At 44.5% G+C, this 26,898-nt stretch overlaps 2 protein-coding genes and 1 pseudogene across 2 annotated transcripts; 1 reads left to right on the top strand and 2 right to left on the bottom strand.

Moving 5' to 3' along the window:
* The first annotated feature begins 1,915 nt into the window (after window positions 1–1,915).
* On the top strand, window positions 1,916–5,969 carry LOC127778824 (uncharacterized; annotated as a pseudogene).
* A 2,819-nt stretch (window positions 5,970–8,788) lies between these two features.
* On the bottom strand, window positions 8,789–10,192 carry LOC127780759 (peroxidase 5-like). The gene is made up of 2 exons (XM_052307714.1): window positions 9,894–10,192; window positions 8,789–9,713 (listed from the first exon to the last, which is right to left on the bottom strand). Exons 1-2 carry the CDS (start codon window positions 10,107–10,109, stop codon window positions 8,964–8,966), a joined length of 966 nt encoding a protein of 321 aa, XP_052163674.1. The 5' UTR covers window positions 10,110–10,192; the 3' UTR covers window positions 8,789–8,963.
* Window positions 10,193–12,229: 2,037 nt separating this feature from the next.
* Window positions 12,230–15,234, bottom strand: LOC127780489 (peroxidase 2-like). Its single transcript, XM_052307403.1, has 2 exons — window positions 14,918–15,234; window positions 12,230–13,207 (listed from the first exon to the last, which is right to left on the bottom strand). The coding sequence occupies exons 1-2, from the start codon at window positions 15,140–15,142 to the stop codon at window positions 12,386–12,388; spliced, it is 1,047 nt and encodes a 348-aa protein (XP_052163363.1). The 5' UTR covers window positions 15,143–15,234; the 3' UTR covers window positions 12,230–12,385.
* Window positions 15,235–26,898: the final 11,664 nt, after the last annotated feature.

The following is a 26,898-nucleotide window of genomic DNA, read 5'->3' as shown; positions in this document are numbered from 1 at the left end:
GGCAGTGGGCAGGGCAGCCGCCCGGTGGGGGAGGCGGGAGACCGGCGGCCGGCGGCCGGCGACGGGCGACGAAGCGGCGGTGGCACCGCACGGCCTCCCGCGCCTGCCCTCCCACATTGTCGCCACCGGGGGGAGGAGCTGGGCGGGGCTGTCGAGGGTGGAACGGGGCTCGGCCGGCGGGGCGGAGCTAGGCGCGAGCGACAGCCGCCACCGGCCGTTGTATAGCTGCCGCTGCCCACCATTCTTGCCGCCGCTCGACGCCACGCCACCCCTTCGCCCGCGTGTCACCACCACCATCGCCATCCAATCGGATGCAACCACCCGGCGCCACCATTTCTCTTCCATCCCGACGCCGACCCGTGCCATCGTTGATTTCTCCTCCCTCGCTAGCCCCACATCCTCCCTCTCCGTATGCGCTCACCGCCGGCTCCCCTCCTCCCTCGACGGCCACCGCCGCCGGTCTCCCCCCCCCCTTGCTAGCTCACATCAAGCTCACTATCGCTCGACGGCGACATCAACGATGAGCGAGACGACGCGGCCGGCGGTGGCGCGTCCTGCTTCCCGGACCACCTCCTCCGGTTCAAGTGGCGGCGGTGCCTCTGTGGTTCGTGGCCGAGCCGGTGACGGTGAGGTCGTGCGGCCCCGCCGACGCCGACGCGCGTGACCTCATCGCTTGCCTCTTCGCCAAGGACCCCGCCGCCCGCCTTGGCTCCCGCCGCGGCGCTGCCGACATGAAGTCCCTAACGTTCTTCAAGACCCTCAACCTCGCCCTCCTCCGTTCGTCGCGCCCGCTCGTCGTCCTTGGCGCCGGCGCCGCGCCGCTGCACCGGTCGTAGTCGTGCAAGGCGGCGTCAACAACGCTGTTGTCGGCGCCGCCGACGAAGCCGGCCTGCCCAGAGTACAGAGAGAAGATAGAGAGAGGAGGAAAGAGAGAGGAAGGGAGAGGCTGGCCTGCTGACGTGGCATCCTGACATGTGGGGCCCACGCTGACTCAGCTGCCATGTCGGACAAAACCGGAGTCAAAACCGCCGAGGGACATAATTTACACTGGTTTTGTAAGTGGGGGGACATGTTGTATCTGGTTTTACGGTTAGGGGATGATTTTGTAATTTGATGACAAGTTGAGGGACCTTGGGTGTACTTTTGGAGGCAGGGTCGGCGGAGTCGAAGAGATGGCAACAAGGGATCGCTCTGGCACCAAGCGGGAGGAGGGCGTCGACGACCACGACGCCGATCGCGAGGTCCTCGGGCTTGGGTTCGTAATAGACGACCTCACGACCACCCGAGGCAGCTTTGGCGCTCTCTTCCCATCCTTGGTATCTTCCTCCACATAGCCGTTGCCGATCGTTGACGCGTCCTCGTCGAGTTCCGTCCCAGCCTCAACCTCATCAGCTCCACCCCGCCGCTCCGCTCGTCCCTCTGCTCCACCCCACCACCGTCCCATTCCGCTGCAGCTCCATCCACCGCGCCACCGTCCCGCATGCTCTGGCTGCTGCTCGTCTCGCTCAGCCGGCCGCTACGCCCTGCCCGTCGCCTGCTCCAGGGGAGAGAGAGAGGATAGAGAAAATAATAGATTAGTGAGGCTGACATGTGGGGCCATATGAGTCCCACCATTTTTTTTATTAAATTGCCACGCAGACACCACGTCAGTCAAAACCGGGGATAATACTGCTGAGGGACCTCATTTGCATGGCTTTGTAAGTTGGAGGATGCGTTCTATCCGGTTTTGTGGTCAACAGACGAATTTCGAACTCGACGGCAAATTGAAATGAACTTAATCCTAAACTTTTCCTAGTACAGAATTAGGCGGCCCTAGAACCGTGGTTGGGGTGGTGGGCCGGGGTGTTACGTTAATGGGCCGCATCACCTGTAAAGGTCCAGGGCGTGAGGCACGGCGAAGGTGCGTGCGTGCGTGCGACCGACCTGAAAATCCAAAGCACTCGCGGCGCCGCGGCCTCTCCCTCCCTCCTCCGATCGCCGACGATGGCGCGCGCCGCCGCCGCCACCGCCGCGGCGATCGCTCCGCATCTGGTTCCGGTGATTCGGGGCGCCACTCCGGTGAGTTAACTTGGTCGTCGATCCGTCGTTTTCTTCCGGCAGATAAACCCTAACCCCTGAATTTTTTTTTTGTGCTTCTCTTGTACTTCTCGATTCGATGCAGTTCTCTTCCGCCGTCGCCGCTGCCGCCGCCGCCGCCTCCACCCCGGCACGGTCATCCTCCGCCCTCACCCAGACGCTCTCTTTCCCGATCCAAGCTACCAGGGTAATATTACTGCTCTAATTGCCATGTCTATCTGCTACCTCCGTCCCCTAATCCAAAAATATAGGCTCCCTTATATTTCTTTTTTGGGACGAATGAAACAAAGGGAATCGATTCTGTCACACGGGTGGATTTGGGTACAGTAATTGTAAACCAAACCCTCTTGCTATTCTGATTTGCTACTACTGCTCTATTGAGTTGAGTTGATACTAAGTAATTGGATTGGATCATTTTGTTATTGTTGCGCGTGCTTGCCTATTTTGTTGAACAAAATTCCTGGTTATTGCTGCTGCACTATTCCTCCGTTAAATGCGCCTAACTTGTTGTTTCTTGTTCAGTCCGCCGCCACCTCCACCCCACCATGGGCTTCCTCCGCACTCGCCCAGCCCCGCTATTTCTCCACAAGAGCTACCAGGGTAATATTACTGCTCTAATTGCCTTGCCTATCTGCTACCTCTGTCCCCAAATCCAAATATGAGGGATTTTGGCTCTGCATTCGCATTGCCAAAATCCCTTGTATTTCTTTTCGGGGACGGATGAAATCGATTCTGCATTTGCATCCACGGTTCCTAACTGGATGAGAGAGGAGCGACCTGGAGAAGCTACCTGTGACGCTGGAAGTTTTACCCCTGTTTTCTGTCCCTAGAAGTTTTGCCCCTATTTTCTGTCCCTAGAAAGGCCTGAAGTTACCTAAAGTTGCATTTTGATCTCTCTGTGGTTGAAGTCTTGCTGCCCTGATCATCTGTCCTTCTTGCCACACGGGTGGAGTCTGCTTTTAGGATTTGGGTACAGTTCTTTTCTGATTAAGATTCAGATTTTATCCACACTCACCCTGTCCTGCTATTTCTCCACGCGAGCTACCAGGGTAATGTTGCTAGTTTAATATTTTATATCACTATTTTGGTGTGATTTGCTGAAAAAAAGTTGTTTTCTGATTTGCTAAAAGAAACTATTTGATAGGATTTTCTAAAGTGATTTATATTGCTATGACACTAAAAATGATTGTTTGAACTAGCTTTTATCTGACAACATCCTTTGATTTCCTGAACCCTAGTTTAAAGTGCCAATTAGTGCAAAGATATGTAGTGTTGAGTGAAAAGTTTGGTTTGGCTTTTGTACCTTGTGAAGTTTTTATGAAAAATTCTAAGTTATTTGCACATGTGCATATGCATGTGTTGACGCTGTTGTCTTCTCATGGTTACTCGCATCTTCAAACAATTTCTTACAAAAATATTATCAAAATTATGTATGTTATGGCCGTTAGGTGCTCGCGTGATTAATTTTGTATGATGCAGATCATATATTAAAATTTATATGTATGACTGATATGTGGATCGATTTTAATTATGGCCTTTATATATTATGTAGTTAGCAAGCAAGAAAATGATATTTATCTGAAGCAAACAGTTTGTTCTTGCATGGTTGTTTTGGCACATCAAGAAAATATGCCGTTTGCTAGTTTCTAATATAATTCTATTTGCTGGTTGTTCAGGGGGAAGGTCAGACGAAGATAAAAATAGGAGGATGGGAGGAAGCTTACAGGAAGCTCAATCTCAGAATTGACCATTTGAATGCTGTGATGAGGTACTACCTTCGGCTCGAAATATATAACTTGTGAAGTTTCTCGTGTGGCTTGTGAATTTGTGATAGGTTTAGATAGTAACAAGGAAGTATGAGGAGAAACTAAATGCGAGATGATCATTGTCGGTTGAGATGAGAAAGTGGGTGGAGAATTTGCTAACATTGCATTTTTTTTTTTGGATTTGTATATTCCGACAGGGATGGGCAAGGCATGCAAGTGCATCGGGAGGTGCTCAAGGTCGTGTCCGGTGACCGGTGGTGTCTATATTTTTTATTGTGGTCACTATCCTTCATCTGAAGGAGACGTTTGCCCGTCGCCGTGCTGGACCCCCCTCTGTGATATCTGATGGGCACAAGTGCTAGTGGAGAGGGCAAAAGTGACTAGGAGAAGACAAGGCTACGAACGGAGGTGCAGACTAAAAGGCGGCGTGTATTGCGAGTGTGAAGAGGGACTGTGAAAACAAGTGCTGCGGGAGTTGTATCGAACGAATTTGAGAAGTAACGGCATTAGATGGGTTGGTTACCAGTGTAGTATTTTTGTTGCCACAGTGAAAAGCAAGTTTGGAGGCCCGCTAGAGATGGCATATGTTTGTGGCATTGAAAAGGTTTCTATGGCCCCCAACAAATTCCTTTGCAACATGCTCGTCGTTCGCAGAATCCCTCGTAGACACGTTGCTGATCGAGCGGACTAGTGTATCCGGGCATTTACCTGTTGAGGTGTTGTCGCCGCCGCCGCCGCTGAAGAAGGCGATGCGTTCGTCGGCGGCGGCGGCGCCGCGGCTGGCGAATATCAACGGGCCTGACCTTGAATCTCAGTGAGCAGTTGCAGGGTTCCTGCTCATAGCGCTGGAGCATCAGTGAATACTACCATTGAACACCCCGGACCATTTCATGTCATACCTCTTGGTGAGTCCTATTGGCCTGCAAATGAAGAATTGTTTGAAGAATTCAGTGATGCATTTTCCACGATTTTAGAGGTATCCTTCCCTACACTCAACAATTCTAATGTAGACACGCTCTCACATCTAGCTTGTGATTCCAGACTAGTAGATGGGTCCACTATCAGTAGCTCAGGTTTTATCTCTCGAACTACCTGTTTCTTCTATAAAGCTTATAGAGCATTTTCTGCCATCTCCTGGCAAAAGAAACAAGGGGACAAATCTAAACAAATGTTTTCTTAATGCTATAGCATTCAACAGCCAATGGTTGTATAAATTCTACTAACAGATCGAATGTAGCGTGCTCTTTGTGAGTTCTACTTTGACATTTTAGTTCTGCCTGTTAATCATTTGCCCTTGATTCTTCTTTATGACGAATTATCCTTTTTGGTTGGAGAACAATGTTCTTCACCCTGCAATTATTAATTGGTAGCTACAAAATGATTGCTAGTATAAGTGAATAGAAAGATAGATCTGTCTTCAACATTTGTTCGTACGTCTTACATTGGTTGTTCACTGCACATAAATTGTTTTTTTTAATGAACTTATAATTTCAGGTTTAGGGAATATGTAGCAGAATTTGAGTTTGACAATGTTTTTCTTGCTGATCTTGACAAGGTGGAAGAAGAGGGATAATTTGTTGAAGTTTGACAATGTTTTTCTTCCTGACGAAGCAGTCGTGGAAGAAGAGGCGGACGAGGCCGGGGCCATTGCCGGGGTCGCGCAGGATGGCGGCGCGGACGACGTTGCGGACGAGGTCCTCCGCCCTGGGGCAAGTGTAGTTGTAGTATCCGACCTGCAGCTGCGCCTCCGACAAGGACAACGACGCAATGGAGAAGAACAGGATCGCCCACGCTATGATCACCGGCGAGCCGTGACGACGAACACCGCGTGCTGCGCTGCACATCTTTCACTGCTATACCGTGTGTAGCTTTGACGATCGCAGTGACCGATGCGTCGGTGTTGATCGATGCAGTGTGTAGGAGTAGTAGTGTAGTGGTGCAGCAAATTAAAGCAGGAGCTAGGCGTGACGGTGATTTATATACATGGATCGATGGTGGATGTGCGTGCCGTGGTGAAGTGATTAGTGACAGATGGAGAGGGGAGCAGAGTTGACCTGGAAGGTACTCGTACCTCGGTAAACTGGAGACGTCACGTTGATTACATGGCTTTCCCACCCGTTGCCGCGACCTCTATTTAGCAACGTGTTTTAACCTTTCGCCGCTGAGCCATCGTCGTGGTAGCAATATCACGTTGTAAAACTGTAACTAGAAGCGTGGCGTCGTAACGATTTCGAACGAAGAGACGCCGCGTCAAAGATAGTCGTTGCGCCACTGAGAGGCGTGCACCGCTCGATCGCCACGACGAGGCTACACGAGACATGCAAGCGAATCCGCCCGCACGCCGCGCCGACGTCGCCCGCGCTTCGTCCCCAGCCGTCGTGTGCGTCGCGTCGGCCTCGTCCCTGTCGTCGTTGATACCGGTCGGGTGATTGTGCATCGTAATTCCCACCCTCGGTCACTAATTTTGGATTCTGATACCCTTCGATCGTGTAACGGCTAGCGCGCCCGCAGTTCCCCATCCAATCCAAGCTCGCACGTTGTTCACTAGCCAAACGTACGCGACGCATGGCCCAGGGGCCAGTGCGGGTGCCGCAAATATATACCAGTGAGAATCTTAAAGTAGGGAATGAATGGTGCATTTGTCTTTCGGAAATCTACTCAAATTCAAATCTTCTTTTTAAATCAGAACTCAAACTCAAATCTATTTTGTGCGAAACTGGTCGCATAAACGGCAAACTGGCCGTCTTGGTAGTTGGTCGGTACCGGATCACCCATCTATGGTCTAGCCCAAACACCTGCCTCCAGAAGGGCTCTGCACGTGAAGTTTTGGGCCACGGCCCAAACCGAGGGGTGGCTAGCTAGCGCGTAGTGCGTACTCCCGCTTAACTATCTCTATTAGTTAGCACTTAACACTAATGATAGTAAGTAGGAAAAATTTTGAATATTTTTTTTAGATTTTTTTACTAATAGATTGAAAATTTTTTAAGTTAGATTTGAAATCTTTCGATTTAAGAATTAAATTTTAAACTCAAATTTTGAAAACTTTCAACTCGAGATTCGAAAACTTTCAAGTCCAGATTTGAAAAATTTGAAAACTTCCAACTTGAGATTTGAAAAATTTTCAACTCGAGATTTGAAAACCTTCAAGTCCAGATTTGAAAAATTTGAAAACTTTCAACTTGAGATTTGAAATTTTTTATTTGAGATTTGAAAATTTTAACTCGAGATTTAAAAATTTTTAAGTCCAAATTTGAAAAATTTAAGTTAAGATTTAAAAATTACTAGTAAACTAACTACGATTTTTTTCTCCTACCCGTGCGGCAGCGAATTGCAAAAAAAGAAAAAAAAAGAAGAAACAACAGTAGCAAACTACGCCAAAAAAAAGAAGAAAGAGAAAAGAAACGCACGGGTGCGTGCGTGGGCTGTGTGGGTCGGAAGTACGCGTCGGCAACGCGCGCACGAATTAGCATTCTCGGCTAAACCCCGACCATTGTTTAAACCGGCTAGTCCGTTGGTTCACTGATTAAACTCGATCGACATGTAGTTTTCCTCTTTAAGGAAATGGTAGACAAACTTTATGATGGATCACCTGATCTTTGGAGACTAAACTATGGTGTAATCACTTTGATTCTGAAGATAAAAGATGCAAAAGTTATCAGAGCTTTCGGACCTATCTGCCTGCTTATTGTCTGCTTCAAAATCCTAACAAAGATACTATCCAATAGATTATCTCTGGTAGCTACTAAGATAATAGGGGGAGAGTCAGACTGCCTTTGTTCCTGGCAGGCAGATTCTGGATGGGATAGTTATTTTACATGAACGAAAAAGATCCCACCAGTCTGGTATTATCTTGAAATTAGATTTTGAGAAAGCATATGACAAAGTCAGTTTTCTCTTTGATGTGTTAAGAAAGAAAGGTTTTTGGGAGAAATGGATTGAGTGGGTAAAGGCTGCCACCGTTAATGGGAGGGTGGCTATTAATATAAATGGGGAAACTGAAGAGTTCTTCAAGACTTACAAAGGGATGAGACATGGTGATCCTCTCTCCCCTTTGTTATTCAATCTGGTAGCAGATGCCTTGTCTGAGATGTTGATCAAGGCCAGAGAGGCTGGACACTTAGAGGGTTTACTTGGTCAAGGGGGGCTCACACATTTGCACACTGGTGGAGAAGTGCTTTTTAGTCCTAATTCGTAACCTTTTGTAGTCCCGATTTTTTAACCGGGACTATGAATCCGGGACTAAAGATCGCTATCTTTAGTCCCGGCTATCTTTAGTCCCGATTGGTGTTACCAACCGGGACTAAAGAGGCTAGATTCAGTTGCTCCTTTATTCTTTTCTTTTCTTCATTGTTGTTTTTAATATATTGATTTCACTCCATCCCATCCCAAAAATCCCAAATCAATCATCCCCGAATTGCCTCCAAATCCTCAAATCGATCATCTCCAAATACATCACAAAATCTTAAAAAAAATTACATCACAACTTCCACAAAATTCATCACAAATGCATCACATATTCACATCACACACAAATCTCAGATCCGAATCACAAATTCTCCAAAAATAATAATAATAACGGCGTTTTCGCTTAGTGGTTACAAGAGCCTCAGTAGCACCTGAGGTCCTGGGTTCGACTCCCCTTGGGAGCGAATTTTCTAGGATATAACGGCGTTGTGGTTTCAGTGGTAGGCGACATATCCATCGACAACGAGGTGCCTATGGTGACTTCGTCAATCTCAAGGATTTGCCGGCCCAGTTTTCGAAGATGCTTATAGGGGTAGGGTTTGCGTGCGTGTATTCATAGAGGTGAGTGCGTGTGCGTTGTGAGTATCTACGTTGCACTGTGTAATTCTAAAAAAAAAAGCCCCAAATCTTTTACATGAGCCATACAACCAAAATACTATAACCAGAGTGAATAACAAATTAAGGTGGTTAATTTTCCTCCTCTTATAGAACAAGGTGGCAATAAAAAATTGCAACATGAATGGTGTGTGTGCATGGTGTAGATTGGAGAACAAAAACGTTTAATTAGCACAAGGTGCAAACTTGCCACTAAGCAAAAACGGCACGCACACCAATGGCACAAGTGCGTTCTTCACTCGAGCCAGCCAGTATAGCTTTTTAGCTGTTGGTGACGTTGCAGAACCTCCTGACCTCCCCCCGCGCCCCGGTGAGCACCTCGATGCCGCCCATCTTCACCATCGACGCCGCAAACCGCGCCATCCACGCGGTCAGGTCGCCGGCGTTCTCCCTGACCTTCTCCGCCGTGTCGTTCCGGCCGGTCAGCAGCGCCGCGTCCGACGTGAACAGCACCCGCCCGGCGAGCGCGTTCTTGAAGTACTGGTTGCCCAGCGTCGCCGGCGACACGGGGCTGTTGTTCACCACGCCGTCGTCGGCGGCGCTGCCGTCAGGGCACGCCGCCCTCAGCGCCGCCGCGTAGCTCGCGTCCAGGGACGCGTCCACCGTCGGGTACAGCCGGTTCTTGAACCCGGAGCAGTGCGCGGTGCCGATGGAGTGCGCACCCGAGAGCGCCACCAGGTCGTCGACGGTGAGCCCCTTGGCGGCGAAGCTCTGGACGAGCTCCCCGGCGTCGAAGAACGGCGACGGGATGCTGGAGAAGACGGAGAAGGCGGACGACACGTTGCCGTCGCGGCGGCCGGCGGGGACCGGGTAGACGAAGCCGCCGGACTTGGCCACCGAGTCGCGGGCGGCGAAGGCGAGGATGTCGGCGCAGGAGACCTTGCCGGGGCAGACGGCCTCGACGGCCGCCTTGATCTTGTTCACGGCGTCGTACCCGCGGAGCGGGATCGCTGTCTTCTCCGGCGAGCCGTTTGCCTTCGTGGGATCAAGAAGGATGGACGCATCACAACCCTGCATGATCAAAAAACAAAAAAAAAAAAACTTCGTTTACATTTTTTTTGGGGACAAAATGAAGTAATTAATCATCAATATCTAAGCTTTGCATGCAGTAATATATCTTGTGAGAAATTAAAACTGCTATCGATTCATAGTTGAAAAACTAAATTAACTTGTGGTTAGCAATTACATTACCATGACAAAGCAATCATGGAAATGCAAACGCAGCAGCGCCGGGGCCATGGAAGGGTCAGCATCGATCAAGCCGTAGACGACATTGCTGATCGTCTGCTCGGCATTTGGGCACGACGAGCCGTAGAAATTGTACTGCAGACTTGCAGTTGATATGGAGATGAGGCTCATAGCCTGGAAGGCTACCATGAGAATTAGCTTCATCCCCCTGCTGAACATTCTGAATTCTGACAAGGTTGTTCACGAGGAGACAGCAAAGAAACGCCTGAAACCGAATGAATATATGTGTAGTGAACGCTACCTCAAAGGATTGGTTGATGTTTGATGATGTGACAGGCAAACATTCGATGTATTTATAGGTACAAATGGATGAGCAAATTGATCATTGATAATTGAGCTACTCCTTTTGAATGAGGAGATTGATTAAATAAGAGATTTGAGGAATATTTGGAGAGCAATCATCAGAATAGTTATTTGCCAGTTCTTGTTGTCTAACAACATGGGGAGCAAAACAGCTAGTAACTGATAAAACGTGTAGGCGTTGACATCGATCCATACCTGGCGTTGTGACGGTGAACTTAATTTAAATTCGGCTGGAGCTATATAGAGTAAATTAATTGGCCGTCCAGATGCATCATGCATGTGTCAACCCAAGCACAGTATTTGATGGAAGGATGCATGGCGGAGCTAGAAAGATTTTTGAGCCCAGACAAATTTCAATATAACTGATATTTGCTATAGAAATTTCATCATCTATTTACTCATTAATATTAAAATTTTGTGTAGTTTTCGCTAACGAGCCCGAGCAGCCGCCCGGTGGCTAGTTCCGCCCCTATGAAGGAGGTCAGTTTATTTGGTCGATTTGACAACATGTATCTTTATTTCAATTCAAATGCTGTTACCTAAGAGCGATGTATTTGTAGAATTTCTTTCCATGTACAGTAGTAAATTAATTAACTTTCACGTCAAAAGCTTGTGTTAAGCGTATCCACTGGAAAGGACGCTAACGCCATACATATCTTTAGGATTTTGAGGGAACTATAGCAGGCATGTTCGCTAGCTCAAATATAATCGAGATTATAGTGGTCTCATCAATATTTAATCACTCCATTACTGTTATCTAGCATCCGAACCAGGCTAGATTAATTAAACATTTCCTTATTTGACTTCCCTTTTGTTTAAGAGGTCCTGTTGACTGGTTGGGAAGCAGCTAACCTACGTTCATCCCAGCCGTGTGTCAGATCACGTCAACTACTGGGCCTATCAATTGGCAGGTGCAAAGCGAGCGACCAATAGACTAGCAACCCCGAAAATTTCCATGTACATGCATGGATCTAAACAAATGTGTTTCAACATGTTTTTGGACCCCATTTTTCAAAAGTTCTCATCTGCACTCTCTATTGATTTGGCTAGAACAAATTTATTTTTTTCTCCCATAAGTGTTCGGTGATAATCATGTCAACCGCAAATCAGTACTAAAAAAGACACATAAAAGTCAGCATTATAGGTGCCGGAATAACTAAAACCGGCACCTATTATGCTTTTCCCGCCCACCGGAGCGCCCGCGGGGGGCGCTAAAGGGAAAAATTGGCACCTTTAAGTATTTATAAGTGCCGATTTTGAAAAAAGTCCGACAACTATACTATAGATGCTGGTTTGTTTATATGTGTTCATCTTGTGTTCTTGATGTTCATGTGTGTTCTTAGATATTCATGTTGTGTTCTTGTGTTCTTAGATGTTCATGTGTGTTCTTAGACGCCTCAAGTGCAACCACCCCAAATGCTTAGATCCAGTCTATGGAAGTCGCGGCTGCCACGTGTGTCATCCACCTCATCTCTTGGCTTGGAACCCATGGATTGTTGGCTTTAATACCATATTGTTACGAACCCACTCTATGTGATTTAGTGAATTCCAGCACAAGCACACAATTCTTCCTCCAACACTTGATACACGAGTATTTGGGGATACAAATGGGAGAAATGGAATCAAGACTGAGAATTAGCAGTAGATTGGAGAAGAAGAGATAGCCAGGGATTGAAGAGAAGAGAGATACAGAGGTTGAAGAAGAGAGAGCATCGGAAGGAAGAACTCAGGTTTCATCTATTTTGTTCGATCCCCCCATCTGTTGGATCTGCTCCTTTTGTAGCGGCTTGAATGATTGGCTTATCGCAGCGGATTAGGCCTAGCTAGCCATGGGCTCAATATGCATACCGATTCAGCCCAGTTACATGACAATCCACGAGTACTAAATATGTATGGGATTTAGTCTATGCACTAACAGATGCAAAATCAGGGACGAAGGTAGTAACAATTCATAACAAGTAAATATATGGGTAACCACAAATACAAATACTTTATATTATACTGGAGTAGTCTTTTTTTTTTCGAGTACAAGGTTTTCTGTATTTTAGAACGATGAGATATAACAAGAAAACATATGGCTACGACCACATCGTCTGCATGCATGTACGTAACCCCCTGCATAAGTGGCCGAATTAGCTCTTGCTGTGGTTGATGGCGCCGCACTTGTTCCTGATCTCCCCCTTGCTCCCCACCGGCATGGGCAGCTTGCTGAGCTTGAGCAGCGAGGCGGCGAAGTCGTGGTCCCAGAGGGCGGCGTTGTCGGCGTACTCGCGGACGTGGCCGCGCGCCTCGTCCTGCGTCAGCAGCTGCCAGTCCGAGTTGAAGTTGACCACCTTGTCGAGGTTGTTGCGGTAGTAGGTGTTGTCCAGGGCGCTGACCGGCCGCAGCTTGCCGACGAACGCCGGCATGAACCTCGCCACGGTGGCGAGGTCCTCGTCGCGGGCGTTGTTCACCACCGCGGGGTCGGCGCCGCCGCCGCGGGAGCACCTGTAGTTGAGCAGGTTGCGGTAGGACGGGGTGATCTGGTCGGGCGGCGCGGCGAGGCGGGCGGTGAAGGAGGAGCAGTGGCCGTCGCCGACGGAGTGCGCGCCGGAGAGGACGACGAGCTCCTCGACGGTGAAGTTCTTGCGGGCGAAGTTGTCGATGAGCTGCCGGATGGTGAAGGTGGGATCCGGGAGCTCCGCCTGGGCCTCGTCGGCGGAGGAGACGACGCCGTCGAGGCGGCCCGCGGGGACGTCGAAGCGGACGCGGCCGTTGCTGAGGATGCTGCTGGCGTCGCGGGCGGCGAAGATGAGGATGTCGGCGCAGGAGACCACGCCGGGGCACCTCCTCTCGAGATCGGCCTTGATCTCCTCCAGGATGTCGAATCCTTCCAGCCCGATGCTCACCGGCGCTGCCGTCTCAGGACGAGGGTTCTCGTCGGACGCGTTAAGGAGGACGGAACCATCGCAACCCTGCAATACTCATGCATGCATGCATGCATTGTGCAACCACTCATTAGTCCCAAGTGCTTCAAAGCTACTAGTACCTCCTTAGTGCTTCAAAACTACTACTCCTTTTCACTATATAAATTGTTTTGGTCCTCTGTTTCGTACTCCCTCCATCTACTTTTTATAGTCATATTTCATCTTGACACACCGATCAAAGATAAGTAATTTTACTTATCATCCATTTAAATATACTACTAGTTATTTCTCGTAAACAAACGATTTATTAATATATTTACATTTCTCGATGCCTATGTAGCTAATCTTGCGTGGAAGAATGGAGAGTAACGCATTAAATTCCGGAAAAGCTAACGCGGAGTTAAGCAAATAGCGCGCACTTTTTTTTATCGAGAAAGGACTCGTCGTTTGTGTTTTTTCTGTTAGGCCCGCATCTTTTTCCCTTTTTTTTCGCGTTTTGTTTTTTTAGTTATTTTCTATTTTTGTGTTATTACTTTGAACTCAAAATTTTAAACTTTTAACTGATATTTGAATACTTTCAATTTAAATTTGAAATGTTTTCAATCCAGATTTGAAAAATTTCATCTCAAATTTAAAAACTTTCCACTCAAAATTTGAAACTTTCAATCTAGATTTGAAAATTTTCAACCAAGATTTAAAAACTTTCAACTCAAAATTTGAATTTTTTAAAGTCAAATTTTGGAACTTTCAACTTTTCATCTTAAATTTAAAAAATTTTCAACCCAGATTTGAAAACTTTCAACTCTGATTTGAAAACTTTCAACTTCGACTTGAAAACTTTCAACTCCGATTTGAAAACTTTCAACTCAGATTTAAAAGTTTTCAACTTGAGATTCAAAAACTTTCAACTCAGATTCGAAAACTTTCAACTTAAGATTTGAAAACTTTCAAATCAAAATTAAAAATTTTCAAGTTAAGATTTAAAAATTTTCAACTCAAAACATTTTTTGAAAAAATATGTGTGCTAAAGATTAAAAAATTAATCAGACAAAAGCGAAAAAAAAGCTAAAAGAAAAAGGCAAAAAAATTGCAAAAAAATCTTGCGAAAAAAAAGAACAAAAAGAAGCCTGATGGGCTTCCGGGTTGGGGCCAACTGGCGTGTGCACGCCAATTAGCCACCCCCATGAAATCCAAAAAAGTTATTAAGAGAATAGGTGGTTGGATTAAAATATGTCTATCAAAAGTAAATTTTTTAGATTTGGAATATGATGGAGAGAGTATTATAACTCATTTTAATTTTTTTTCAAACCTTTTTAGGTTTGATTAAGTTTATGAAAAATTTTAGCAACATTTACGACACCAAATTAATATCATTAAGATTAACATTTAATACATTTTGATAATATAATATTTTCTTTGTGTTGAAAAAGTTACTATATTTTTCTATAAATTGAAAGTTTGACTAGGAAAAAAAAATAGAATGACTTATAATGAGAAATAGAGGTAGTATAAATGAATTCACTCATAAATCCATTTAAAACCCAAAACAATTTATAATATGAAATAGATGAAGTAGCTTCCACTGATATGTACTCACTCCGTTACACAATGTAATTCATTCTATCATTTCCCATATTCATATTGATATTAATGAATCTAGATAGGAAATGTATATATCTAGATTTATTAATATTAATATGAATGTGAGAAATGATAGAATAATTTACATTATTAAACGGAGGAAGAAACAAAATATACCCTGACAAAACAATCATGGAAGATGAGACGGATGAGGGAGCCGCCTATGCCGCGGTCCTGTATGATAGCCTTGATGACGTGCGACCTGACGATGTCCTCGACGCCGCTGCATTTGTTGTCGTAGTAGCCCACCTTCAGCTCGCCGTCGCCGGCCTCCGCCGACGACGGGGCGGCGGCGAGAAGCGCGGTCGCCATGGCACAGACAATTGCTACCGTGAGCTTCATGCTTCACAAACCTATCTAGGAGACCAAAAGCAACACAAAGCTCAGCGAAAGCTAATTTGCTTTGTTAGACAGCTATAACTGAGTTAGCGATGCTTGAGCGGCGAGGCTACATGATGCCTAAGCTCAAGGCAGGGGTATATATAAATATAAAATTGCCGGGTTCGGCCGAAAAATTTCAGGGCCATATGCTAATTAACTGTACTGAGAGTAATATTACAGATATATTTACGGCGTTGACAGTCTTATGAAAGATTGGATTAATGGTACACACTTTCCATATACTTCTTTTGTTTCAAAATATTTTGAGTATTCAAAAATTTATGCCACAATATAAGTATTTATGGGACACTCAGTCCAGTGCACAAAAATCGTTCTGTACATTTTCATCCGATGCTTGAAAGGGATATATAAACAATTTAAAATTTAACCACTAAAAGATATTTTTTTCACTCTGCCTTAGTTTTGTTAATAATCATATAAATACTTATATTTTAAATCATCTTACAAAACTATTTTAAATTCTTTTTTCAACTTAGTGTACCCTCCAATAGCGAACACAAAATTATTCAGCTAGTACTCAGAAAAAGGACACTGAAAGTACCAAAATAGCAAATCTAATGTACAGACGATATATACATACTCCCTCCGTTCTAAAACGTCAACGTTGGAAAAGAAAGAAATAGTATACGACAATAGTACAGTGGCACTTGATGTAGGGGCTGTTCCTTAGAGATTGTACTGTAGCGAAAGTAGTGCTTTGAAAAAAAATTGCATGAATACTGATCATTGATTTTTTTTGAAAGAAATATACCGGTTGAAATTTGTTTGGAAGAAATATTCCATCGGTATCGCGGGGTAGGAGTGCAATACCGGTATACCGAGGTTAGCACGCGGCTACGTGAAACTGCCACAGTATCGCTTATTGTTGACGGTCATTAAGTGTAAACTTTAACCGTCAACTCCTGTATAAAGAATATAAAATATTATATCAAAACTTGATGGTAGGGGTTTATTGCTAACCATTTTCACTAGTTTTGATAAATATATTTATGCAGGTCATTTATGAATAAAAATACATATGTCATGCCATAAAATGAACCTCCGGTCAATCATACGTGAGTAAAAAGATTGGAGGGCTCATATGACAGTTGAAACCGATTTAAAGTAGGCCCAAACCAACCTCAGTCACCATAGAGGCCTACCTGTCATTCACTGGATGAAGTCGATGGCTAGAGGCGGTGGGAGCCGAACTAGACTTGCCGTCCCCAGCTTTCTTTTGCACATGGCAGCGCCCTATTAGATGGTGATCACGGTTACAGATGAACCGACTGAAAACCACCTTACAACCATCATATCTAAACATTTTTTTAAAAAAAATTCATACTCATTTAAATTGAATATGTACTCAATTTAAATCTTGGTGCCTGGACACCATAGTGCCCCAGTTAATTTTACAATATATATAAAGGAATGTGGGAGTAGTTGAAATAAAAAGATGCAATATCATCATCCTCTAACAAGATGCTACATCATCATTCAATAACAATTATTACATTTAAACATTATGAAGCATGCTGTATTATTTGTAATTTTATGATTTATTGAATTTTAGAGTTTTTAAAATGTAAGCATGTTAAATCATCATCCCACATAATTCAAATATTATTTCAATTTAACTCTTCATTCTTTTTTATAATATTCTATATATAGTTCATCCTCACTTAGTTAATGTTATTTCTCTCTTCTCTCATTAAGCCATATCACATCAATTATTTTTAGTCTTAGATAATCTATGGTCCAAAATATCTCCCTCCTTTTCTTCTCTCATAAAGCCATATCATCTTTACTTTTACATTTAAATCATCATTCTATACACTATTTAAATTTAATTTATCATTTAAATCATCATTCTATACACTATTTAATTTTAATTTATAATAAATCACATGCATCAATTTATGTAAACTTGTATTGTCTAGCTAGCTATCTTACACATTGTTTTCACATGTTATTATACTAACTCAGTAGCAACACGCGGAGTTTTACATAGTATATATAAATGCCAGCCGCCCAGCCGGTACACTCTAGGAGAAAATGCATGCGTACTAACGTCATTTTCAGTTCGGTGCAAATCTACATCATCAAAGTACGTATGTACAACACCTAAATTCGTATATATACTGGTTGTGGCAAACTGCAAGCTAATTAATTAACTATATGGCCGTCCAAATTTGATTCTTAGCGCCTTCTTTTTTATTCGTGGGAGATTCTTAGAGCCTTTGCTTCTTATAAAATGAAACCTTGAATATACAATATAGGACATGTACTTTTTTAAATTAGGATGTACGTACATATACAATTAATTAACATTTGATACATTTTCTCTTCGAGTGAAAGTCTGAAGTACTCAAATGCTCACGTGTTTTTCCATGGCACATATACTATTTCGTACGAAAAGGCATAACATGCTCGACGAAATATTATTAGATATGTATGTATTTGTTATTTTTATACAATAATGTATTTTCTACGAGACACTTTCATGGTAGTTTTCTAAAATGACCATAATTTTAATATTTTAACATTTTTCAGCTCAACTACTAGATAGATACAATTACAGAGATGACATTTTAAATTACCTCATGCCAAGTTGGATGTTCAGCCTGGTTTTATCTTTTACTAAATTGCAGAAAATCTCCAAACATTTTGGAGGTGATTGATAGAATTTTTCTAAAAAATATCGGACAAAGAATTGAAATTTGAATAATTTTTTGGTAAACTTAAACATTTTTTAAATTAAAAAACATCCAAATTGCAAAAATAAAGAAAATGTTTACGGGGTCCATGGAAAACTAAAATACTTAAAAAGTTAAAAATATATTTTGATTTTTTTCAGATTTAAATATATTTTTTTTCTAATTAAAGATGTCCTTTTAGGAAGTGAGGCGCTGAAATTCCAAAATTTTCAATTTGCGAAAGGGCGTAAAAGCACCTTTTTAAAATTTTATCTGCCCAAATGAGTAAAATGTTGAAATAATGATCATGGAATGTTTTGGCAAATTACCAAGTAATCGAAGTGTCCTGGCAAAGACACGTTCTATAGTGCTATACCGCAGGTATAGTTAAATATGATACTTCTGTTTCTGTTGAGATTATAGGCATATAATGATTTAATCTATTCCATAAATAAATCATGACATTACAGATGAAAACTAGCATGAACGCATCATTAGATCTACACATGTAAACTACACAGTATAACATGAACAGATCAAATATGCGCAACATATTGAACACGTACCGAGGTGACGGAAAGACCGGCTGCTTGGTCGAAACTTTTCGCAGGCGTCTACGAAGGCACGAAACATGCGAGCGAAGAGGAAGGCGAGCCGTCGCGAACGAACAGGGAGCAGTCGCGCGAAGCGCTTCCCAAAAACCTTATTGCCGCCTTCTCCCGGTGCAGGACGTCGAAGGCAGAGGTTCCGGAGACCTGCTCTCCCGATCGCCAGTGCACGCCGGCGAGCGAGATGGAGTAGTCTACGAGCGACGGCGCAGTACAGAGTAGGAGGCAAACCCTAGATTGATTTCGCGTGTGTTGCGTGAAGACGGCGGGTCGATTTATATAGAGAAGGGTCGCTTGATCAGGGCGCCCGCACGATCTCTACTGCGCGTAACCGAACCGGATAAGTCGCGCGTAACTTATCCGGACTCCATGCCGTTTGCACGCACCGGATTTTTCGGAACGTTTCTAAAACAAAAACGAATCCGAATTTGCAGCAAAACAAAACTGCAAAAGAAGGCTGCATCTGCGCAAGGGTGAGGAGCCAATTTTTCGGACCATTCGATGCGTACGTCGTGCACGCGCGCCGCCTGCCCGGCGAGGCGAGCGAGCGCGCGCGTGTTTCCTCTCTTCTCTCCACCACACATGCTTCAAATGGCTAGGAGGGCATCCTCCCTTTTAAGGAGGTCCCCCTCTCCTAGAATAAGTAAGGTGGTACTAAACTCCACATGCATGCCATCCCATGAGGTGGGCTTTTGTGATTTTCCAAAGAATTAATCTTCGAGTGGGCTAAGGCCCATTCATTAATTCCAAAAACTTCTACTACAAATTTTGGCATGAAACATATTTGGATTAGTTTTCTAATATATAAAACTTGACTATCAGGGTTAATTTTCTAATATGTCTCTAAATCTTCTTCTACTAAGACTCTTAGAATTTTTCTTTATATATCTCTTGTAAACCTCACAGGAAGTATGCGACAACCCAATGTATCCTATGCGTTTGTACCCAACTCCTCTATATTAATTATTGCCGATCTATGCACGTAGGCTTTTCCGGTAAGAGTTTTTCACATAAAAGTCATATATTAGTCGTGCATCTATTTTTATAATAAATGGTATTAGAACTTTAGAGATGGATATACTAAGGGTCTATTTGGCACAACTTCAGCTTCATCTCTACTGGAGCTAGAGCCTAACTAAACAGTTTCACCTCCACCTAAAATAAAAACGGGGCTGAGTGAAATAATTTCATAAAATAAAGATTTGGACCAATCCCATACCAAATAGGCCCATCCGGGCCGCCGGCCGTCTTCATCATCGTCGTCAATTGTTTAGCGAGATTTGGCTTCGCATCAAACGCCGACGAGGAGTCGACTGATCGACTCCGATTTGACGAGCAGCAATCGCGACGAGCAGCACGTGCAGGAGAAAAGCATCGGCTCCAACTGATCATGTCAATTCAATTTCACGTTGAAACTGCTAAGTCCACCCAAGCTTATGTACCAGGAGACTCCTTGATCAACGCTTTGTGCACACAGGAATTGCACCCAGAGTATATCGTGTTTCTGCTTTGGTTCAAGCAAATTTTTACCACACAGCTACTCCAAAACACCCCCATAGAGACCAACCTTAACCTTATACATGCCGATTTGCTTTAAACCGACACCTATAACATTTTTTCCATCATATTTCAGTGTAAAATTAAGAACCGGTACCTATAACAACTCATTGACTGAGTTAGCTGGTACATGTTTATAATAAAATCCGGTACCAATAGTCCTCAAAAATCATATATGCTGGTTCTCACAATAAACCGATACCTATGAACATCACATAGATATTGGTTCTTGTAATAAACTCACACCTATAACTACGGCGGTATCATATGTAACGGTTTTTATGAACCGGCACATATATGTATCGCATATGTGCCGGCTGGTTTACAATTAAAACCAGCACATATGATGACACAACTTATATATATGTGTATTTTTTTATCTATCTTTTTCATATAAAGTCGGATGAAGATAAAGTTTATATCAAATTTGTAGAGCTCGACGATATCTACAACTTCGTAGTTGATGACTTTCCGATTTAAGTTTGTTTGAATGTCCGAAAATGTGTTACATTGTCTCAAACCTATTTGCATGAGTGGATATTTAAAATTTCTGAACGATATCAGATAGACACAAAACCTATATAAAAGTTGTAGATATAGATAAGATCTACATTTTTCTACACTTTTCATTTTATCTTATCTATGGTGTTAAATATGGATTATAAGTTCAAATGATAGTGGTCTCAAAACAATAGCATTTGTTTCCAAGACAAGAAGTGTTTGTAGGTGATATGGCAAGGTGACTTTGTGTGAAGTGAGATGTCTTGAATTTGAATTTTTCTTGACACATTTGTATGAATATGGATTCAAAAATTATGTGACTTTTGGGAATGAGAGTGTGATTGTATAGGTGTCTAATAAAAATACCAAATATTTTTTTCGACTTTTTTAGCACCTGAAAAATAAAAAACGAAGGTGTGTCGGTTCAAGAATCGGCACCAATGAGCATTCATGTAGTACTGCGAGCAGATTTAGGATTAATTCTTATGACGAGTTTGAAGATAATCTACCACGTCTAGATTGAGTACATATTCTCATTATGATAAGTAAATATTTGAAGTGGGGTATTTACCTAAGAGGAAAAGCACAGAAAAAAGAAGAAGAATATTTAAGTCGACGAGAGGGAGCCTCACTCCTGTCTAGATCACAAGGTGATCCAATTTTCTGACAAATTTTGCTACCATCATACCCAACATACCAGGAGGTTATTGGGAGATCCAAGTACTTTGTTTTGTGCACTAGAGTTTTGCATTTCTACTAGGGTTACATAAATTTATGGCAGCATATTCAGGATTTTATTCCAATAGCGAGTTTGAAGTTTGTGCATCATGTTTCGTGTCTATGCTAAGTTCACACCAATGGTAAGTTTGAAGTATGGTTCATCTCTTTTCTATCGAGGGTACTACATGATGTTGTTTGGAGATTGAAGATTTTTATGGAGGACACTACGGAACGGGCGCCCGATTTTTGGAGAAAAAAATTGGGCCCCCTAAGCATTCATGCAATCTTTTCTTCAGGGAAACCTCCACACGCATGCACGCAGTCATTTCTTCTCTTCCACATGTGAGGTACATGCAAACTTCTCCCATCCCCTTGTCTCTTCTCCCATACTCTTAATTAGCAAATTATAAACCATTTTTTCTTATGAAATACTTATCCAATTTGTGATTCAATTGCACCGTTGAATTTGTTGCAATTAAATCTTTACAAAGAGATCTCACATGATTATATTTTGGAGAAATAAAACATATGTAATTATATTACTAATTGAAACATTTTTATGATAAGTGGGACATTGATTTGTGACCTCTAAAACAATACAAAATATACATTGAAATATTGAAAGAACAATACGTGCAAGATCCTAAATGATCTAGTGAAACATCTGCTGAAATGTCCAAAAAATACCACGTCTAAAATTTCAAATGAGCTAGTAAAATACCCAGTGAAACATCACAAAATACCTACTGAAACATCCAAAGAACACCATGTACAACATTCCGAATGAGCTAGTGAAGTATCTTGTGAAACATCACAAAAAACCTTCTGACACATTCAAATAACATCACGTGCAACATTCCGAATGAGCTAGTGAAATACGTTCTAAAACATCACAAAATGCCTTCTGAAACATCCAAAGAACACGACATGCAACATTCCAAATGACATAGTGAAACATCACAAAATACCTAGAAAAACATCAAAATAATACCATGTGTGCAACACTTCAAAATGACCTAGTGAAACATTAGCTGAAACATCACAAAATACCTCCTGAAACATTCAAAGAACACCACGTGCAACATTAAAAAATGATACAATGAAACATCAGCCGAGGACATCACAAAATACCTCCTTAAACATCAAAAAAACATCCCGTGTAACATTTCAAAATGACCTAGTGAAACATCATTAAATACCCATTGGAACAGTAAAAAAATCCATTATAACATCACACGGTTTGAGGAGAGACGCATGGGAATCCGATTGTTTTCCCTACAATCAGGCGTCTGGACAGGAGCGTTTCGGATTTTTATGCTACAAGGGAAATTCGTCTTAAGATGGAGATTGTTAAATATGTGATCCAAATTTCAGCATGCAATATGTTCAGATTGTCAAAACTTGGTGGTACATTTGGCTACAAAGGAACGCAAAGATCTTCAGAGGAGAAGAACCGGACATGCAAAGGACTTCACACCAGATCATCCAAGATATTCAAGAAAGCAGTTTTGAATTCCAACCGCCATGAGTGTATCTCTTCCCTTCTCAAACCAGGATCTATGGTTCTGAGATGATTCTAAGTTGTTTTTCCGCATTAATCGTGTAAACCATACTTTTCTCTCCTTCTAATATATTCGGCAATACTCTTGCCGCTTTCCTTTAAAAAAAATAGCATGCAATATGTTCGGATTAGTTTTATAATAAAACACTTGATTAGTTTCTTATTATGATTGTAAGTCTTTTCCTACTAGGACTTCTAGATTTCTCTTTTACATGTCTCTTGTAAGCTACACGAGAAGGGTGCGACAACCCAGTGTGTCGTGCGTTTGTATTCAACTTCTCTATATCGATCATTGCTGGTCGGTGTCCGTGGTTTTTTCCCGTAAGGATTTTCCACGTAAAAATTTGTGTGTATGTGTGCGTGTGTGTATAGAACTACTATGTGGCACCTTAAGGTGCTACGTATTAAATGGCACGTGATACAGCCCCCAGCCCCGCCCACTGCTCAACCCCCCACCACTGCCGCTCCCAACCCTGTCCCCCACCAAGTTTATAGCATGCAGTTAAAATTTTACTCACCAACGATCAATCTCGATCCCACCCCTGCGCCCCTGCCCCCACTCCTATAGTCCAAATAATTTTTTTTACTAACAGTGAGATAGTTTCTTGTTGTACTCTAACGATGTCAGCATCTTGAGTTATTTTTTTACTCGATGCGCATTAAATTGTTACGGAACGTAGAGAAGTGAATCTTCAGGAAGTAGTCATTGCAAAACCGCCACATAACAGTGATCACGCATAGTTATCGTCTTCTCCTAAATATCTGGATCGGCTTTTCTCTTGCGACAGCAAGCCCCTCTTCCTTGTGTCGCGACTGGCTAATCGGTGATCGCCAGCACCGCCGCAGTTGCTACCGGTGGTTCTCTCCCTACGACGACCAGGTAATGCGCTATCCACAATCCGTTCATCTTTTTTTTTTCTGATTTTATCTCCACCTCGTAGCCGGTATCTATGATGGACCTCTTCGTAGCTGGCATTGACGACTGCTTCGCTCCACCGTCGCCGTCTCCATCATCCCTGATGACACCATGTGATGGGGCAGGATGACGGATCCGGCCATCGTCGGCCCAGATCCACGAGCCCATTAGCAAGGTGGCGAGGAGACCTTCCCTCTACGGTGCTGAGGAGGATCTGGTTAAATTTTTGTCTATTTCTCGAGGAAATTAAAAAGAAGTCAATGGCAAGCCATAATGGTTTCCTTCCACCGTACAGCTAGCATGCCAACCACTTTCTGTACATACAACCAACCTATTCCTTTACCACGCGCGTCTCTCCAGGTCCCCCCCCTCTCTCTCTCTCTCTCAATCCCAATCGATTTTCTTCTACCCACGTGGGTCCCACACCGCCACACGTCAGCCTCTTCTTCCCCTCCCCTTTCAACCTCTCTTCCTCTGTCCTCTCCTCTCTCATCTCCTCTCTTCTCTGTATCTGTCCGCTCTCTCCCATGGGAGCAGCCGACCAGAGGGGAGCAGAATAGGCGGAGCGGCGCCGCATGAGGCCGGCGGGCAGAGTAAGCAGGCGAAGTGGGGCGACGGTGAGCAGAGTGGCAACGTGCGAAGCCGCCAGCGCGGAGCGGGGCATCGGCGAACGACAACGACGATTGCGACGAGTTCGACGAGAAGGAGGAGGACACGCACCACCTCTTCCTCTTCCCCGTCTCCTTCATCTTCGCGCCGACGAGGACGTGACGTGACGATGACGCTGGTCCTCCCCATCCTCATGCATCGCACCACCATTGCTGCCGACGCCACGGACGGCTCGCTTGCTCCCATGCCCGCCGGCCGGCAGCGAGCGCACGCGAATAGGGAGGAGGTGGGGAGGGACAGCCAGCACACGGAGAGAGGGAGGATGCGGTGCAAGAGCAGGCCGGGGCTCCAAGTCCGCCGAGTCCACCTCCACGGCACCCGGCCCCGTCTCTGCCTCCGCCTCTGTGCCCAGCGCCGCGGCGCCTGCCCGCGCGGGGCGGAGGCGACGCCGCGCCGTCGATGCCATTCGCGACCGTCCGCCACCCTCGCCTTCTCCCGCATCGCAGCCGCCGTCGCCTCCTCCTCTTGCGCCTCGCCCTGGCGGCCTCCTCCTCAGCCACTGGCCGGTTTGCCCAAAGAAGAGAAGAGAAGAGTAAGAGAGAGAGAGGAGGAAGGGAGAGGAGGGGGAAGAGAGAGGGTGCGGACGTGGCATCCTGACATGTGGGCTCATGTGGGTCCCACACTGACTCTGCTCATGTAGGATAAAACCAGGGTCAAAACCACCGAATGACCTAAAGTGAATGGTTTTTATAAGTTGAGGGATGTCATATATTTGGTTTTGTGATTGGGGGATGATTTTGTAACTCGATGACAAGTTGAGGGACCTTGGGTGTACTTTGATTGGCAAATAGGCGGCCCAGGCCATTCGGCCCCTTTAGTATGATTTGATTTTCTTTAGGATGGAGGGAGTGCCTCAGATTGTTGCTCGTTAATTGCCACATTGCCGACTGTCAACTCTTCGTCATTGTTGTCACACTGCCGAACGACTGCCCAGAAACACTTGTAAAAAAACTGTTGTTTGGTCGCCTGGACTGGTATAGTTCCATTTTATTTTTAGGACAACGAATTACCATCCAATAAACGCTATGCACTAGTATCTCTATAGATCTGCATGTTTCATTGTTCATAACTTCATATAGGTGCCGAAAAGCTCGTCCAAAAGTCAACAAACAGTCAAAACGACAGTATTTATTCCACACATTCATGTTTCATCATGTGCATGCACATATTTCTTCCACACGTCCCATTTGGCCATGTCGTGCATGGCCAGACCTGGCACAGCAAGCACCAAGAACAAGCTCGGCCCGGTCGGCCACAGAAGAAGATCCTCTGACGTGAAATCTCCCCTGACGTGGTCACTGACAGGTGGTCCCGCGAGCGGTTGGGCCCCCACATATCAGTCACCACGTCCCTCTGACTCCATGTCAGTGGATCCTAATCCGTTGGCTACCTATTTTTTCACAATGATTATCCTAATTTTTCTCATGTTCTTCCTATTTCTTCCTTATTTTTCCTTGCCCTCTTTTATTTTCTTTCTTTTTTTTCCTGTTCCTATTCTTCTTATTCTTCCTATTTTTGGTTTTCCCAACTTCGATTTCAAATGTCATGGGTCACGTGTTCCAACAGCGTTGCTAGGCGGCAGATCATCTGCATAAGCACGGCATTGACAGACGCTCGACCTGCCCATTTTGCGCTCGGAAGCATGAAATAGCGAGCCACATCATGCTCGACTGTGTGTTCGCTCGTTAAGTCTGGCACTACATCCGGTATCCCCTTGGCTTGCCTAGGCTTGCTCGGCCCCTCCGTAGCGATTCTCTTCAGGTCTGGTGGCCGGTAGATAGGGCTTGCCTGCCTTAGCATCTTCGTAAGGCCTTCGACTCTCTGGTCCTCTTGGTTTCCTACAGCTTTGGAAAGAGCGGAACGCTAGGGTTTTCGATTCTTTCTCTTTCGCTGGTCTCGATGGTTTTCCAGTACATTCGCTAGGAGGTTCGTCTCTGGTCTCTCGCTGGTCCTGTCTCGTTTGGGAGCTTTTGGGAGATTAGGAGGCTCCTCCGCCACCCCCTCCCGCGCTACTAGAAAAAAAAATTTTTCATGGCGTCACACTATAAACTGACGGTTATATGCTAAAATCGCCAGCAAAAACATGAGGGGTGGGGGGTATAGGACCGCCAGCGAAAACCGATTTTCTCTGGCGGCCATGTTAAGACGTCCGCCATAAAACATAATCTATTTTTCGAGGTGGATCTCTTAAATGTCCGCCAGCGAAAACCGACGTTTTCGCATCGGTTTTCGCTGGTGGTTACTAAACACTTCCGCTAGCGAAAAAACAGAGCCCGCTAAAAAAATTTGGCATCATTTAAAATCACGCGCGTGCTGAGATATTTTCCTTTCACCCACCCACTGCCTCTCTCTCCTCTATCTCCTCCTCTCCACCCACCCATCCACCTCCCTCTCCTCCTCCTCCCCCACCTCTCTCCCCTCCTCCTTCCCTGCGCCCCCAGCTTCCTCCTCCTGTCGACGACCGAGATCTGGGAGGAGCGCGGCGCCAA

This window comes from Oryza glaberrima, chromosome 7, assembly GCF_000147395.1.
Source record: "Oryza glaberrima chromosome 7, OglaRS2, whole genome shotgun sequence".
Classification (NCBI taxonomy): Eukaryota; Viridiplantae; Streptophyta; class Magnoliopsida; order Poales; family Poaceae; genus Oryza; species Oryza glaberrima.
Note: the sequence above shows the minus strand (reverse complement) of the source record. Positions and strands in the feature narration are given on the sequence as shown.

Bases quoted from the DNA above. Each gene is read 5' to 3' on its own strand.
- LOC127780489 (XM_052307403.1), bottom strand. From the start codon at position 15,142: ATGAAGCTCACGGTAGCAATTGTCTGTGCCATGGCGACCGCGCTTCTC. The intron at 13,208-14,917 runs GTATATTTTGTT...TGAGTATTGCAG, and splicing joins TCCATGATTGTTTTGTCAGG to GGTTGCGATGGTTCCGTCCT.
- LOC127780759 (XM_052307714.1), bottom strand. From the start codon at position 10,109: ATGTTCAGCAGGGGGATGAAGCTAATTCTCATGGTAGCCTTCCAGGCT. The intron at 9,714-9,893 runs GTAATGTAATTG...TTGATCATGCAG, and splicing joins TCCATGATTGCTTTGTCATG to GGTTGTGATGCGTCCATCCT.